The sequence below is a fragment of the Sander vitreus genome, chromosome 20 (genome assembly GCF_031162955.1).
Source record: "Sander vitreus isolate 19-12246 chromosome 20, sanVit1, whole genome shotgun sequence".
Taxonomy (NCBI): domain Eukaryota; kingdom Metazoa; phylum Chordata; class Actinopteri; order Perciformes; family Percidae; genus Sander; species Sander vitreus.
In genome coordinates this window covers 28,222,457-28,238,447 of record NC_135874.1, presented here as the reverse complement: position 1 = coordinate 28,238,447, position 15,991 = coordinate 28,222,457, and the positions used below count along the sequence as shown (strand labels likewise).

General features: G+C 43.4%; 1 protein-coding gene across 1 annotated transcript in view; it reads left to right on the top strand.

The window, feature by feature from the left end:
* Positions 1-15,991, top strand: part of sptbn5 (spectrin, beta, non-erythrocytic 5) — a 127,115-nt gene that overhangs the window by 714 nt on the left and 110,410 nt on the right. The window contains exons 2-11 of the mRNA XM_078278176.1: positions 5,682-5,849; positions 8,738-8,854; positions 9,037-9,194; positions 9,971-10,199; positions 10,928-11,014; positions 11,319-11,426; positions 12,184-12,268; positions 12,542-12,675; positions 13,836-14,056; positions 15,754-15,892. Coding sequence (XP_078134302.1) covers positions 5,682-5,849; positions 8,738-8,854; positions 9,037-9,194; positions 9,971-10,199; positions 10,928-11,014; positions 11,319-11,426; positions 12,184-12,268; positions 12,542-12,675; positions 13,836-14,056; positions 15,754-15,892 — 1,446 coding nt within the window. The remainder of the gene's footprint in view (positions 1-5,681; positions 5,850-8,737; positions 8,855-9,036; positions 9,195-9,970; positions 10,200-10,927; positions 11,015-11,318; positions 11,427-12,183; positions 12,269-12,541; positions 12,676-13,835; positions 14,057-15,753; positions 15,893-15,991) is intronic.

Genomic DNA, 15,991 nt, shown 5'->3' with positions numbered 1-15,991 from the left:
TTTAGAGCTATAAGTAAACGCGCTTGGTCGGGACTATTGCCGTCCCTTTAGAGCTATAAGTAAACGTGCTTGGTCGGGACTATTGACGTCCCTTTAGAGCTATAAGTAAACGCGCTTGGTCGGGACTATTGACGTCCCTTTAGAGCTATAAGTAAACGCGCTTGGTCGGGACTATTGCCGTCCCTTTAGAGCTATAAGTAAACGCGCTTGGTCGGGACTATTGCTGTCCCTTTAGCGCTATAAGTAAACGTGGTCGGGACTATTGACGTCCCTTTAGCGCTATAAGTAAACGCGCTTGGTCGGGACTATTGCCGTCCCTTTAGCGCTATAAGTAAACGCGCTTGGTCGGGACTATTGCCGTCCCTTTAGAGCTGTAAGTAAACGCGCTTGGTCGGGACTATTGACGTCCCTTTAGCGCTATAAGTAAACGTGGTCGGGACTATTGACGTCCCTTTAGCGCTATAAGTAAACGTGCTTGGTCGGGACTATTGCCGTCCCTTTTGACGCAGTGATGTTAAGGAAAGGGTCGTGGGTGGGCGTACGGTTCTGTGACACGCGGGAGGAAAGAAAAAAGCGACTATATCAAGCGTGACAAGCGGGACGCGGGAGAGCCTGGGTTAAAGTCCTGTGTTTGACCCATCTACCCCCCCAACCAACCTCCTTACATACTCCTCTCTAAATCCTCTCTAACTGCTGCTCTCCCCGGTGCGTTACACAAACACGCTGAAAGACGCCTTTTTCGTCGCATCAGACGCTGACAGCCACTGTCCAAACGTCCTGATTCTACGAGTTAGGAATGAGAACGGGTTGGGGAAATATACTTTAGCAGCTTTATTCAATGCACTTATGGCTGTTGGATAAAAGCTGTTTTGTAGTCTGTTCTTGATTTCATGGAGCTGTATCTCCTGCCTGACGGCAGTAGTTTGAACAGTATGTGACCGAAGTGTAAGATGGTTTTGGCCTTTTTGAGGCAGCGGGAGCTGTGAAGTTCTTTGGTTCTCTGGGTTTCTTTCAACCAAATTGTCAGAAGTGGGCAGTGGTGGCCAAAAGGTTAGAGAAGAGAGCTTGTGACCGGGAGGTTGTCGGTTTAATCCCCAGACCGACAGGATAAAATCTGGGTGGGAGAAAGTAAAAGAGCAGCGCTTGTACCTCCCTCATTACCACCACGGAGGTGCCCTTAACCTCCAACAGCTCCAGTGAAGCTCCTCAGTGGCCAGCAGATCAGACTGTGGTTGTACTGGGCAGCTTCCAGTATGAATGTGATCAGATCAGACTGTGGTTGTACTGGGCAGCTTCCAGTATGAATGTGATCAGATCAGACTGTGGTGGTACTGGGCAGCTTCCAGTATGAATGTGATCAGATCAGACTGTGGTAGTACTGGGCAGCTTCCAGTATGAATGTGATCAGACTGTGGTAGTACTGGGCAGCTTCCAGTATGAATGTGATCAGATCAGACTGTGGTAGTACTGGGCAGCTTCCAGTATGAATGTGATCAGATCAGACTGTGGTAGTACTGGGCAGCTTCCAGTATGAATGTGATCAGATCAGACTGTGGTAGTACTGGGCAGCTTCCAGTATGAATGTGATCAGATCAGACTGTGGTAGTACTGGGCAGCTTCCAGTATGAATGTGATCAGATCAGACTGTGGTAGTACTGGGCAGCTTCCAGTATGAATGTGGTCAGATCAGACTGTGGTAGTACTGGGCAGCTTCCAGTATGAATGTGATCAGATCAGACGTCCAAAATTCTTACCCAGAAAAACCAAAAAGGTTATGTGGTCGACGGGAGAGACAACACAAAGAAACCCAAAACTATCTGTACACCTCAAAAGAGGAATTGACAAAATATATTTTCAGCTGTCAGGAGAACCCAAACAAACAGAGGTTTTGTGATAATGTCAGTGTTATCTGTTATCGCTGTGAGTTACAGTCCTGCCTGATAATCAGCTTCTAACTGCAGTCCATCAGCTCCTATACAAACACACATTAATCATCGGGTTCACCCTCTGCAGCTGCAGCTAATCTCAGCCTCCACGCGCTCCCACACTAATGTTTATAAAGCAGTGCATCACAACCTTTCTGGTCTGAGGTACCCCACAGCCCTGTCACATGAACTTGCGTAACCCCTTCATCAGTTTACAAGTATAGTATTATCTGCTCAAGCTTTTCCAACGTTTTAGACACAGATATGTTGATAATAACGGTTGGAAACGATGTGAAAAGTGAGGCAAAACTACCACAAAGAGACACAACACGACTACAAAAAGACGCCAAATGACCACAGAGACTCAAAACAACCCCAAAGGAAACACAAATGACCTACAAGAGACACAACACGACTACAAAGAGACACAAAAACCTACAAAGAGACACAAAATGTATCGGGAAATTGCATTTTTTTAAATTGAAAAACATCACATTTTCTTGAGGAAGGACGCCTAAACGCACACCTAAGTCTTCCTCAAATTCCTCAACTATTAGCCTTCTACGCTGCTAGCTAACGTTATTACTTGAAGTCAAGCTGAATGTTTAAATCCATTTACGTTACTTTAAGCTATTTCAACTTTAAGCTATTTTAGCCATTAGCAAGCTATTTATACATTAAACTATTTCAACCGTTACCTAACTATTTCAACTGTAAGCGTCCGTCTCGCGAAATTACGAATCCTACTATGGTTGGGGTTAGGCATTGACCTTGTGTGGTTAAGGTTAGGATAGCCGATGTAGGGGTTGAAGGGCGGGTCTTGGTGTGGCCATAGTAGGATTTGTAAATCGCCTCCGTCTCTGGCAGGTTTGACAGATTCCAGTCAATTCACGTAACGTTAGTTCTGCCAAGGATTTCATGTTTGTTTTTCTTTGGATAAGAGATATAACTGGATGCCAGCACTGAGGGCTGCTGCTGATCCTCATTCTCAGGATTCCTCTGGGATTTATGCAGGATGGCAGCACGAAGAGAGAAATGCATGTCCTCTGTAATATTTCTGGGGGGTTTGTAATACCGTGAGGACAGTTGGGAATATGTTTTGGACTAAATGACACGTTTTAATGAAAACAAACAAACATAAACCTAAATTAAAGAAATTAGTGGAAAGAAAACTAAGAAATAATCCACCAGAATTACAAACGTAGCCCCATACCAGAACATGAAAAGTTAAATAAATAAATAAATAAACTGATATTTTGTGACTTCTAAAATCTTAAGAAACATGTAGGCTACAGAGTTTGCTTGGTAGCTATGCTAAGTCATTTAGAGAAATACTGAGGGGTTTAAAGTGCTCATATTCTGCTCATTTTCAGGTTCATAATTGTATTTTAAGGTTATATCAGAATAGGTTTACATGGTTTAATTTTCAGAAAACACCATATTTTAGTTGTACTGCTCATTGCTGCAGCTCCTCTTTTCATCCTGTGTTCAGGTCTCTGTTTTAGCTACAGAGTGAGACCTCTCACTGCTGTAACATCTTTGTTGAGAGTCGCACACTACTAGCTAGAAGCTAATGCTGCTAGCGGTTAGCCACCTCGTTCTCAATGGCAAAACACTGCTACAACACACACTAGTTCACCCTAATCTCCAAAAGAACTACTTCCATGTCCCTGTTCTGCAGGTATTCCACACAAAGGAGGAAGTGTGCCCTCGTTTAGAAGAAGTCTCCCAGCTAATCCTGCCTTGTACTACTGAAGTTGGAGAAACAGCTAGCTGATGTGGTATTAGCTAAAGTGGTTAGCACACACCAAATGTTTCGGCTGATGACGTAGAAAGCCGTGCAGATGTTGACCAGCTGACCCGGAGACTGAAGGCAGGACACATTCAGAAACCGTATCTCACTCAGAACAGCATGGATGGTGTGTGGAAGCACCAGAGACACAAAATAACACCCCAAATCCCAGAAAAAGGGATTTTTTATTTGCTGAACATAAACGTAACTAAAAAATGTGCTTTTTGAAGGTTTCACGCCAGCCTTCAACCCTTTTTTTCAACCAAAATTTCAGAAAAATAACGCAGATTGTCCCTCACAACGCTCTTCACAAGTAACATAAATGATCAACCCACTACTTTCTTTAAATTTGGATGTTTTATTCAATTGTTCAGCATTCAAAAAAAACTTTTTATGAAGGAACATTGAAAAAAATGGATAAAAATGTCTGCAAAAACTTCAAAAACGTTGGGGAAAAAACCCACAAAAACGCCAAAAAGTGCAGAAAATAATCGACAAAAACATCGGAAAAAGTGACGAAAACATCGTGGGGGAAAAGCAACAAAAAGTTTTGAAAAAGACGACCAAAACATAAAAAAAGAGAAGACAACACAAGGGTTAAACTACCATGTCTTGTAGGAAGACATGCTGGACTTTCTGTAACCCTAAAACACTTGAGAGTATAAAATTAGGAGCGACAGTCCTCTTATTGGTAGGAATGTGTCCACTTGACTTGAGCTGTAAGATGTTACGTGACCTCGCAGATAACCAGGATGTCCTGACGCAGACCTTATGTAACACACTTCAGGGCGAAGAAGCTTGACTCTCGGGCTGATTTTACGGGAAATTAGCTCTTTGACTTTGAACTTCCTGTCAGCGACAGAGCTGTAAACATGTCTCATCGTCACACTACAGTAAATAATATTATATAGGTGAAGGAACTATGTTAATCTTTTACTTCAGAGATATTCAACAGGAGGTCCGTGACCCCTAGGGGCCCTCAGAGTTAGGGCAGGGGGGCCGCCAAAAAATGAATATATGTCTGAAAATATACATTACCATGAACATAACATTTTGAAAGCAAATAAATTGGCCTGGTCTTGAAAAGAAAATGTATTTACACATTGAAAATAAGCTTACTATGGTATCCATGCAGTTAAGCTTGATGATTCACTGCCATTCATTTTCATCCATGCAGCTCAGTTTAATGCAACCTCATTGTATACGGTATATGTAGCAGGGGGTCCCTACTTCGTCTCTCTTTTAGCTAAGGGGTCCTTGGCCTAAAAAAGGTTGAAGACCCCTGCTGTACTTAACAAAAAAAGTGCCAACAAAATCTTGAAAAAGGCGACAAAAACCTCAATTCCTTTTAAAAAACAAACGTGAAAAACATTGAAAAGGAACAAAAACTTTGAAAAAGCCCAGTATTGGGGGGGTTTGCAGTTTTCAATGCAGGACTCTGACTTGCAACAGAGTATTTTTACAGTGTGGTAGAAGTACTTTTACTGAAGTAAAGGATCTGAATACTTCTTCCACCGCTGCACCGGACTCCATTTCAATAAACCATACTTCTAGTGTGTATAGCAGCATATTTTCACATGTAAATGGGTGAATTAAGGGTTATAAATACTGTTACCTAAGTTGCTTTTTAAATAAAAGTACAGAAGCTTCATGTAGTAAAAGTACAGAAGCTGTACTCATTCTACTGTAAAATACTTTGTTGAAGTTTATCCTGCACTGCTTGTGGTTTCCTGAACTTAAAATGTGCCCCAAAATTAGCTGATTATGAAAATAGGCTAAATGTGAACATTTCATGTTTTTATTGCACGATATTAAACCAAATATCTTTGCTTTTGGAATTTTGTTTTTGTCTTATGGAAAACATTCACATCCAGAGGGAAAAGATGGCTTAGTTTCATATCAAACGGAGATATATTAGGCACCTATGTCAGAGTTTAGTCTTTAACGGTCTTCACGTCCTGCAGGAGAAAGTGGAGCTGACTGACGTTTACACGGAGCTGAAGACCGGAGTCGCTCTCATTCGTCTGCTGGAGCTCATCTCCAGAGAGACTCTGCCTCCGCCCAGCCGCCGCACACTGAGAGTCCACTGTCTGGAGAACAACAGCAACGCCATCAGCTTCCTTAAAACCAAGGTACCCCATCTGTCTGTCATTCATAGTCCTTACAACCAAGGTACCCCACCTGTCTGTCATTCATAGTCCTTACAACCAAGGTACCTCACCTGTCTGTCATTCATAGTCCTTAAAATCAAGGTACCCCATCTGTCTGTCATTCATAGTCCTTACAACCAAGGAAACTCACCTGTCTGTCATTCATAGTCTTAAAACCAAGGTACCTCACCTGTCTGTCATTCATAGTCCTTACAACCAAGGTACCTCACCTGTCTGTCATTCATAGTCCTTAAAACCAAGGGAACTCACCTGTCTGTCATTCATAGTCCTTACAACCAAGGAAACTCACCTGTCTGTCATTCATAGTCCTTAAAATCAAGGTACCCCATCTGTCTGTCATTCATAGTCCTTAAAACCAAGGTACCTCACCTGTCTGTCATTCATAGTCCTTACATCCAAGGTACCTCACCTGTCTGTCATTCATAGTCTTAAAACCAAGGTACCTCACCTGTCTGTCATTCATAGTCCTTACAACCAAGGTACCTCACCTGTCAGTCATTCATAGTCCTTAAAACCAAGGGAACTCACCTGTCTGTCATTCATAGTCTTAAAACCAAGGTACCTCACCTGTCTGTCATTCATAGTCCTTAAAACCAAGGTACCTCACCTGTCTGTCATTCATAGTCTTAAAACCAAGGTACCTCACCTGTCTGTCATTCATAGTCTTAAAACCAAGGTACCTCACCTGTCTGTCATTCATAGTCCTTAAAACCAAGGTACCTCACCTGTCTGTCATTCATAGTCTTAAAACCAAGGTACTTCACCTGTCTGTCATTCATAGTTCTTACAACCAAGGTACTTCACCTGTCTGTCATTCATAGTCCTTAAAATCAAGGTACCTCACCTGTCTGTCATTCATAGTCCTTAAAACCAAGGGAACTCACCTGTCTGTCATTCATAGTCCTTAAAATCAAGGTACCTCACCTGTCTGTCATTCATAGTCTTAAAACCAAGGTACCTCACCTGTCTGTCATTCATAGTCCTTACAACCAAGGTACTTCACCTGTCTGTCATTCATAGTCTTAAAAACCAAGGGAACTCACCTGTCTGTCATTCATAGTCCTTAAAATCAAGGTACCCCATCTGTCTGTCATTCATAGTCCTTACAACCAAGGAAACTCACCTGTCTGTCATTCATAGTCCTTAAAACCAAGGTACCTCACCTGTCTGTCATTCATAGTCTTAAAACCAAGGTACCTCACCTGTCTGTCATTCATAGTCTTAAAACCAAGGTACCTCACCTGTCTGTCATTCATAGTCCTTAAAATCAAGGTACCTCACCTGTCTGTCATTCATAGTCCTTAAAACCAAGGTACCTCACCTGTCTGTCATTCATAGTCCTTAAAACCAAGGTACCTCACCTGTCTGTCATTCATAGTCCTTACAACCAAGGTACCTCACCTGTCTGTCATTCATAGTCCTTAAAACCAAGGGAACTCACCTGTCTGTCATTCATAGTCTTAAAAACCAAGGTACCTCACCTGTCTGTCATTCATAGTCCTTAAAACCAAGGGAACTCACCTGTCTGTCATTCATAGTCCTTAAAACCAAGGGAGCCTGGCAGACTTCCAGAACCATGGCAGTCCTAAATTACAAATCAAGCACTTTATTTAAATGGCTACTTTTCAGGTTTATTGTTTTCTTAAATGATTTAAATGTGTTGACAAAGGACATTTTCTGATGAGCTGATTATATCGGTCTTATAATATGTCAGCAAACAATGCCTCATCAAGGCTGTGTTGTAGATGTTGAACCTTGCACAGTTAACCATATACAGTGCACCCATCCATATGATGCACATTGCACACATCATTTGGGTGATACGAATGTAAGATGATTGCAGAAGTGACATTGATCTGCGTTTTTGTTTATTATTTTTAAAGATATGGCAGAGCAGATTCCCGAAAGCAAATCCAGTGTGGCAGGGTTTATATTTTTATGATGTAAAGTGAGGGAGCAAAAGCAGTATGCTTTGCAGCAGGCTGCAAATATCTGCTCAAGAAAATCGGCAGCCCGTGTCGGTCATCGGTCGATGCCTAGTACATGTCAAAGTTTGGTCAGGATGCTGTTTTGAAACCATTAAAAAAAAAAACTTTTTCAAATGCTATAAAATTAAATAAAACACAAGTAATCAATTCATTTTACCTGCAAACAATGTATCTAGGTTCCATACAACGTTCATGCATGCATCCATGTTATTTTGGGCAATTTGGTTGAAAGAAACCCATATTTCTGGTATAAAAAACTTTGAAAATGAGGGACACACAAGGCTTAAGTATGAACACACGACAGACTCAAAGCCAGCTGAGAAATAATGTGTTACGGAGTAGATATACAACCAACTTCATGAGTCACATCTTTATTTAATGTGTTGCATTTGGCTCCATCTTGTGGTGATGCCCATGCTTTACATCTGTTATCTGCTGCCCTCAAGAAGGGGACTCTCACGTGAAAATTGATATTGATTGGACAGTTATTCCAATTTTAACTCTTGCAACACAGACTGGCCTCCGTACTGTACTAAGGAATATTCGTGGTAACTGCATTTAATGCTGCAGTAAATCCAAAATGATGAAAATGTGGCCACATTATGTTTAATTTGTTCTAAAAAGATGTACAGTAAATTCACTAAAGGTTAAATGGCTTTTGTGTGTGTGTGTGTGTCTGTGTGTGTGTGTGTCTGTGTGTGTGTGTGTGTGTGTTTGTGTGTGTGTGTGTGTGTGTGTGTGTGTGTGTTTTTGTGTGTGTGTCTCTTTGTGTTTGTGTGTGTGTGTGTGTGTGTGCATGTGTATGTATGTGTGTCTCAGCTCCATAAACTTACATGAACCAATCACTGTCTTTCCTGTCAGATTCGAGTGGATCTGATTGGTCCAGAGAATGTGGTGGACGGGGACCGTACGCTGATCCTGGGTCTGCTGTGGATCATCATCCTCAGGTTCCAGATCGGACCCATCAACCTGGACGAGGTAGGGAATCGATCCTGCAACCTTCAGCCTAGCTAACTGACAAAAATCCAATATCATATCGTCTTTTCCTCTCCTCTCCCCTCTCTCCTCTCCTCTCCTCTCCTCTCCTCTCCCCTTTCTCCTCTCCTCTCCTCTCCTCTCCCCTTTCTCCTCTCCTCTCCTCTCCTCCCTTCTCTCCTCAGGCGGGGGGTGGTGGCAGCGTTGCTCATCGCTCGGCGAAGGAGGCTCTGCTGATCTGGTGTCAGCGGAAAACGGCAGGCTACGACAACGTCAACGTGCAAGACTTCTCATCCAGCTGGAGGAGCGGACTGGCCTTCAACGCCCTCATCCATGCACACAGGTAACACACACACACACACACACACACACACACACACACACACAAACACACAAACACACATACATACACACACACACACACACACAGGTAACACACAGATACACAGTTAACACACACACACACACACACACACACACACACACACGCACACACACACACACACACACACACACACACACACACACACACACACACACACACACACACACACACACACACACACACACACACACAAACACACTAACACACACACGCACACAAAGGTAACACACAGGTAACACACATTTTAACAATTTATTTATGTCCACATGAAAAAAAATGGTACAGGGACACAAATAATACAGATGCAGTACAATATATATGCAAACTCATGGACCAGTGGCATGCAGCAGGGCTTCACAATATCACTTAACAAGCACAATACTCACTTCTTAAGGGTATAAGTAGCAACGTCTCTGCAATATATGGCGGCTGCCAATAATAGCAGATATGGCACAGTACTTTGCAAGCCATTCAGCCCTCTTTTTGGCCATCCCAAGTTGTTGCAGCCCTCTTACTACCAACCTGTGTGTTTCCTAGGCTACCAAATATGAAAACGAGTAGCATACTGCAGGTTAGGAGTGGTTGGTATTTAACTACCTTGCTGTAGAAAGCCTCATCATCTTTCTCTCTCTCTCTCTCTCTCTCTCTCTCTCTCTCTCTCCCCCTCCCTCCCTCTCTCTCGCCCTCCCTCCTTCCCTCCCTCTCTCTCTCTCTTTTCTTTTCTCATGACCCAGGCCCGACCTTTTCGACTACCGCCGGCTCCAGGGGGAAGACCCCCGGCGTAACCTGGAGCACGCCTTCCTTCTGGCGGAGCGTCAGTTTGGGATCATGCAGCTGCTGGAGGTGGAGGACATGGTGGTCTCCCATCCGGACGAGAAGTCCATCATGACCTACGTGTCCCTGTACTACCACTACTTCTCCAAGATGAAGCAGGGCCAGACCATCCAGAAGAGACTCGCTAAGGTTTGAAACACATCGCACCACAGTCCTATAACACAGTATTCCTCAGAGAGTGGTCCGCCAGTAGGTTTGGTGAAATATGTTTTTCATTTAAAACTCTAAACAGTGTTTCTCAAACTGTCTGCCAGCAACTCTAAAGCCTAACGGTAGGTTTCCACACAGCGAAACACAAAGCAAATTTCGGCCAGCAAAATATTGCCTCGGGAGCGTGGTTGCGAAAACAACACGCCAGAACACCGGCTGCTAGACAGCTAGTAGAGAGGGTCAAAGCTAGGTAGCATAGGTAGCTAGCAGGTAGTTTGCTAGCAAGCTATCGTTGCTCATGTCATGGTCTATTTGGTGGTGTATTTGCCCTGTATAAGTTTGTGTGACCCTATATATATAGATATAGTGACCGTAAATTAATATGCGGGCCGGATCAATGCCCCGGATTTGCCCCGCTGGAGTTTCACAGGTGTGCTTTAGAGGCAGTTTGGTCGGTACCTAAATATTTGGTACCTTGCCTAGTTCCAGGTGTGATCCAGGTGTTTAGTACGCTGTAGGTGTGCATGTGCAGGGTGCATCAGTATGTCAGGGGGAGGAAGTCTCAGTGGTCAGTGGGAGGAAGAGGCAGCTGAGGAGATCCCAACAGATCCCACCACAAGGTTTCTTATGGGTCTCTGTGTTATCCGTCTTCGGTTCGATAGCGAGACGGCAGAATAATTGAGAATGTTTCCTCTCCGTGTCCTCAGATAGTCGGGATGCTGATGGAGCTGGACGACATGAAGGTCCAGTACGAGCGGCTGGTCTCAGATCTGCTTCACTGGATCAAAGCCAAGGTAACAAAACCAACAGAAGTGTTGACGTTTGGATGTGAGGAAGTGTGGAGAGGACAGTGTTTCTGAAACGGGGGTAAGTGTCCCCTAGGGGTACTTTAGAGGACTGCAGGGGGTACGTGTCCCCCTAGGGATACTCTGGAGGACTGCAGAGGGCACGTGTCCCCCTAGGGGTACTCTGGAGGACTGCAGGGGGTACGTGTCCCCCTAGGGGTACTCTGGAGGACTGCAGGGGGCACATGTCCCCCTAGGGGTACTCTGGAGGACTGCAGGGGGTTGATTCTGATTATTTTCTGTCTGACTGAAGGTGGTGCAGCTGAACGACCGGCGATTTCCAAACTCTGTGAGGGAGATGCAGAAGCTGATGATGGCGTTCAAGACCTACAGAACTGTGGAGAAACCTCCCAAATATCAGGTAAGATGACGTCATAAAGAGTCAACAACAACTGAGCCTTCAGTCGGATTTAATTACACACACACACACACACACACACACACACACACACACACACACACACACACACACACACACCGTACTTTATTATTAAAACTTTTCTTTTAGCTGCTAAAACTGTGGAGATGATCATCTCTAGTATTGCCAAAAGCATGTTGTACATTATTATGTTACATGTACCTAATCAGAGCTGCAACAATTAGTCGACTAGAAGTCATTTTTCATGCAAAAATGACAGAAAATACTGTTTTCAGCCCCTCAAATATGGACATTTCCCTCTCTTTTCTGTTTTCTATCATATTAAACTGAATATCTTTGGGTTTAAGACTGAAAAAACAATACATTAAAAGACATCCCGGAGTTTTTCACTATTTTCTGACATTTTATGGAGAAAATAATGAAATTAATCGTTAGTTGCAGCCCTAATAATCGAACAGAATTGCAGCTTAATTTGACCGTTAAGTGAATAAGGTCTGGAACTAAGTTTGTGCACAAACTAAATATTACACCATGCTAAAAAAACTGATTAAAAATCAAAAAAATATATAGTTTACGATAAGTTGAGATACAGATTAGCATGGAATAGAAATGCTTTCATTTCTCTGAGGGAAGTCTTGCTCTGGATTCTACAGCAACATCAATTAGTCCATTATTTTGGATGTAGGATGTATATTTTATATTTTGTTTGTATTCTTTTATCTCTCTCGTCTGTTTTTAGGAGCGTGGGGCGATTGAAGCTCATCTGTTCAGTCTGAAGACTCAGCTGGCAGCCAACAACCAGTGGGCATACAATCCTCCAGAGGGTAATTAACACACACACACACACACACACACACACACACACACACACACACACACACACACACACACACACACACACACACACACACACACACACATTAAATGAAAACCACAGTTTTTTTGTGCTTATGGACTAATTAGATTTCTAATTAGTTGTTCTGTGGCCTTTTATAACACCATATTTTCCATCATTGTGTGTGTGTGTGTGTGTGTGTGTGTGTGTGTGTGTGTGTGTGTGTGTGTGTGTGTGTGTGTGTGTGTGTGTGTGTGTGAAGGTAAAACCCTGAGTGACATAGAGAAGAGTTGGGCTTTGCTGGAGAGAGCTGAACACGAGCGAGAGCGCGCCCTGCAGGAGGCGCTGCTCCGCCTGGAGAACCTGGAGCAGCTCGCCCAGAAGTTTGAGAGGAAGGTAACAACATCTGCCCCCAAAACAGTACTGTTACAAAAAAAAAAAACATTATTAAATACAAAATGCTAGGTGGAAAAGTCTCCACTCTTTTCCTTTTCACATTTGAAGTTTTCAGCAGAAAGATAGACCGATAAAGTCTCAAAAACTAACCAAAGTCACGCTGAGATCAGTGCAGCTAAAGGCCCTGACACACCAACCCGATAATCGGCCGTCTGACAGTCTGGCGAGGTCGCTGACTCGAGTCTGTTCGGTGTGCTCCGTGCCGTCGTCTGTCGGAGGAGCTGTTGGCTTTAATGTGGGTCGATTTGACATGTATAATCGGCCAGTGGTGTTTGGTGGCGCGCTAACCTGGAAATAACGAGCGGGATGAGCGTGACTAGAGTCTCTCAAAATCGACCTTTGTCGATCTGAAATGAAGATTCAGCAGCTGCACGGCCTGTTTCTCTCTTCAAATGTTTTCAGAAACACGTTTCGATGAACTATTTTCATAAAATATGAGATCGTAGTCCGAAGGAGCCACCATTATGGCCTGTTTTGTTTTGATTTGGTAGAAACCAGACCCACGTGACGCGTTCGTCCAATCAGCTGCCGGTTTTCATGTTTGGGCGACAATCCAGATGAGCGCCGCCTGCTGTTATGGAGACGTATTACGTCTCGTCTCTTCGGTGTTCTGAGTAACTTTTTGGACCAACTCAGGGAGACTGATCAGTCTCACTGGCTTTACTGCCGACGGTCGGCCATCTGGTTGCCTTAAGAGTGGTATTATTCAGTTTATGAAGCAACGAGTTCCCACCAAACATGCCGCATGTGTAGAACTAAAAACAAGCCTTAGCCATGTTTAATGTAGTAAGGAACATACTGGTTATATACAACATGCAATTGAAAATTCAGAGTGTTTAAAAGGCAACTTAAGAGACAAAGTAATACTCAACATTGTCTTAACTTTGGCTGTGGACATATAGCCACTTAAATATATTGGTGTGTGATTTGCTTTTAACATAATTTGCTTCTACACTATTAGGATTTTCTTTCTCTTAGATCCTTTGTGTCTTTCCACATTTGTGACTGTGAGTGAGCTTCAGTTGCAAAGAAACAAAGCACACTTTTCAGCATACATTTTTTTCTTTTTGGCCTGACATGAGTTTGTTTTGGTGTCTCAGGCAGCACTCAGGGAGGGGTATCTGGAGGACACACTGCGTCTTATCCGGAGGCAGGACATCCGCGGTCTCTCCACCCTGGAGGAGGCTCAGGCAGCCGGCCGGCGTCTGGAGGCGCTGGCCACCGACGCGCTGGCCAGAGAGCCGCGCTTCGCCGCCCTGAGAGACATGGCCAAGACCATAGAGAGAGGAAACTACCACAGCAAGGAGCAGATAATCCGCAGGTCAGAGGAAGACATTCTCCTTAGATAAGATAAGATATACTTCATTGTCCCCGAAAGGGAAATTAGTTTTGGACTTTGTCCGTTCTGCAGCTTTACAAAGATAACACAAAATACAGAAAATAAGTATCTCTCAACACTCTCATGCAACACAAAATAAGCTCTCATATACATTAGACAGGTACCTATATACTAAGCACATTAACTCCTTTCAGTGGCAGTTTTTATTGAACATTAACTGTACGTATTGCACAAAATGACACAATGCACTGACATAATGCCCAAACCTACGTATAGCACAACTAACATATTGCACAAATTAAACATTTCCACATAACCTATGCAGTACACAATGACATATTATTCCCTGTTTACTATAGACCCAATCCCAATGTCTGTTTCCAAAAACTTCCAAGTAGAAACCTCCTGCATCCCGTACATACAATTTATCGGTGCTGAGCAAACAGGGACGAGGAACAGCTGGATATACTCTCACCTCTTTTATGTAAAATGACAGTTTGATGCTGTCATATGTCAACACTTTAGCTAACGTTAGCTTGGAGAGCTAATTTACCTGTTTGGCCACAGAATAAGGAAAATGACGCCACCCAAACGGAGACATGTTGCTGTTCCTTGAGGCTCTGACACACCAACCCAACGGCTGACCATCGGCAGAAAAGCCAGTCGGACTGATCAGTCGGCTCCCGTTGGTCCTAAACAACAGTCGGCAACATTAAAGAACGGCTTGTTCATTGCTAAGGCCATATGGTCAACATTAAATGATTGAATAATAATGAATAACAATAACTTATTTCACTAGTAAATTTGATGTTGAATGAGAAAAACAACAACCAGATGGGAAAAGGGCATTTAACAATAACTTTGAATGCACGGAAGCTGCAGATTGTTACATCCCGGTGTTGAATCTTCTACAGTAAAACACAGTCACACTTTACACCGTTTAGCGTTAGCTGTCAGCATTTTAACCGTGTTTAATCCAGCTACTAGCTAGCGGTAGGCTAACATTAGCTGCTGTCTAGTAGGCTATAGTGTTAACTAGCTAGCGGTAGGCTAACATTCTCTAGTAGGCTATAGTGTTAACTAGCTAGCGGTAGGCTAACATTAGCTGCTGTCTAGTAGGCTATAGTGTTAACTAGCTAGCGGTAGGCTAACATTATCTAGTAGGCTATAGTGTTAACTAGCTAGCGGTAGGCTAACATTCTCTAGTAGGCTATAGTGTTAACTAGCTAGCGGTAGGCTAACATTAGCTGCTGTCTAGTAGGCTATAGTGTTAACTAGCGTCACATGCAGCGATGTTTCTGTTTCCTGTAACGTCCGTTTTCAGAGCATCCGAGAGAAGAGCAGACGTATCAGTGGCACCGAAATGAGGCGCCAAAATCCTCGTTGCTATTCGGTCTGGTAGATGCAGGTCGTGAAGGCAACTGTGCCGTATTAGCACCGGATTTCGGTACCCAACCCTATTCAGGAAGAATAGTTTTATAAGTAAATGTTGCAATTAATGATCCAGGAAGCTCCCTCCTTCATTTTACAGTCGAATGGAGGCTAGAATGGCTCCGGGGCAAAAGTCAATATAGAATGGATTAATCTGTGTTATTTTGACAGCCCGACGTCATGTTGGTTTAATGTGCGTTTACCGAGCATGTATATTTATTTATTTGTGTGTGTTATGTGTTTGTAAGAGAGGAGAACATTAGCCATCGATGGAAGGACCTACTGCAGCAGCTCCAAGATCAGAGGGGACTGCTGGGTAATGTAGTTGAAAATCTCAGCGTCCTCCGAGACATCGAGCTCGTCTCCCAGGAACTGAAAGAACTACAGGTGAGTTTACAGAAACTAATAATTGTCAGTTATTATGAAAAGATTGACTCCAACCTGGACCCTATTTTCCCATGTGTGTGTCTTAGTGACTGATGGGAA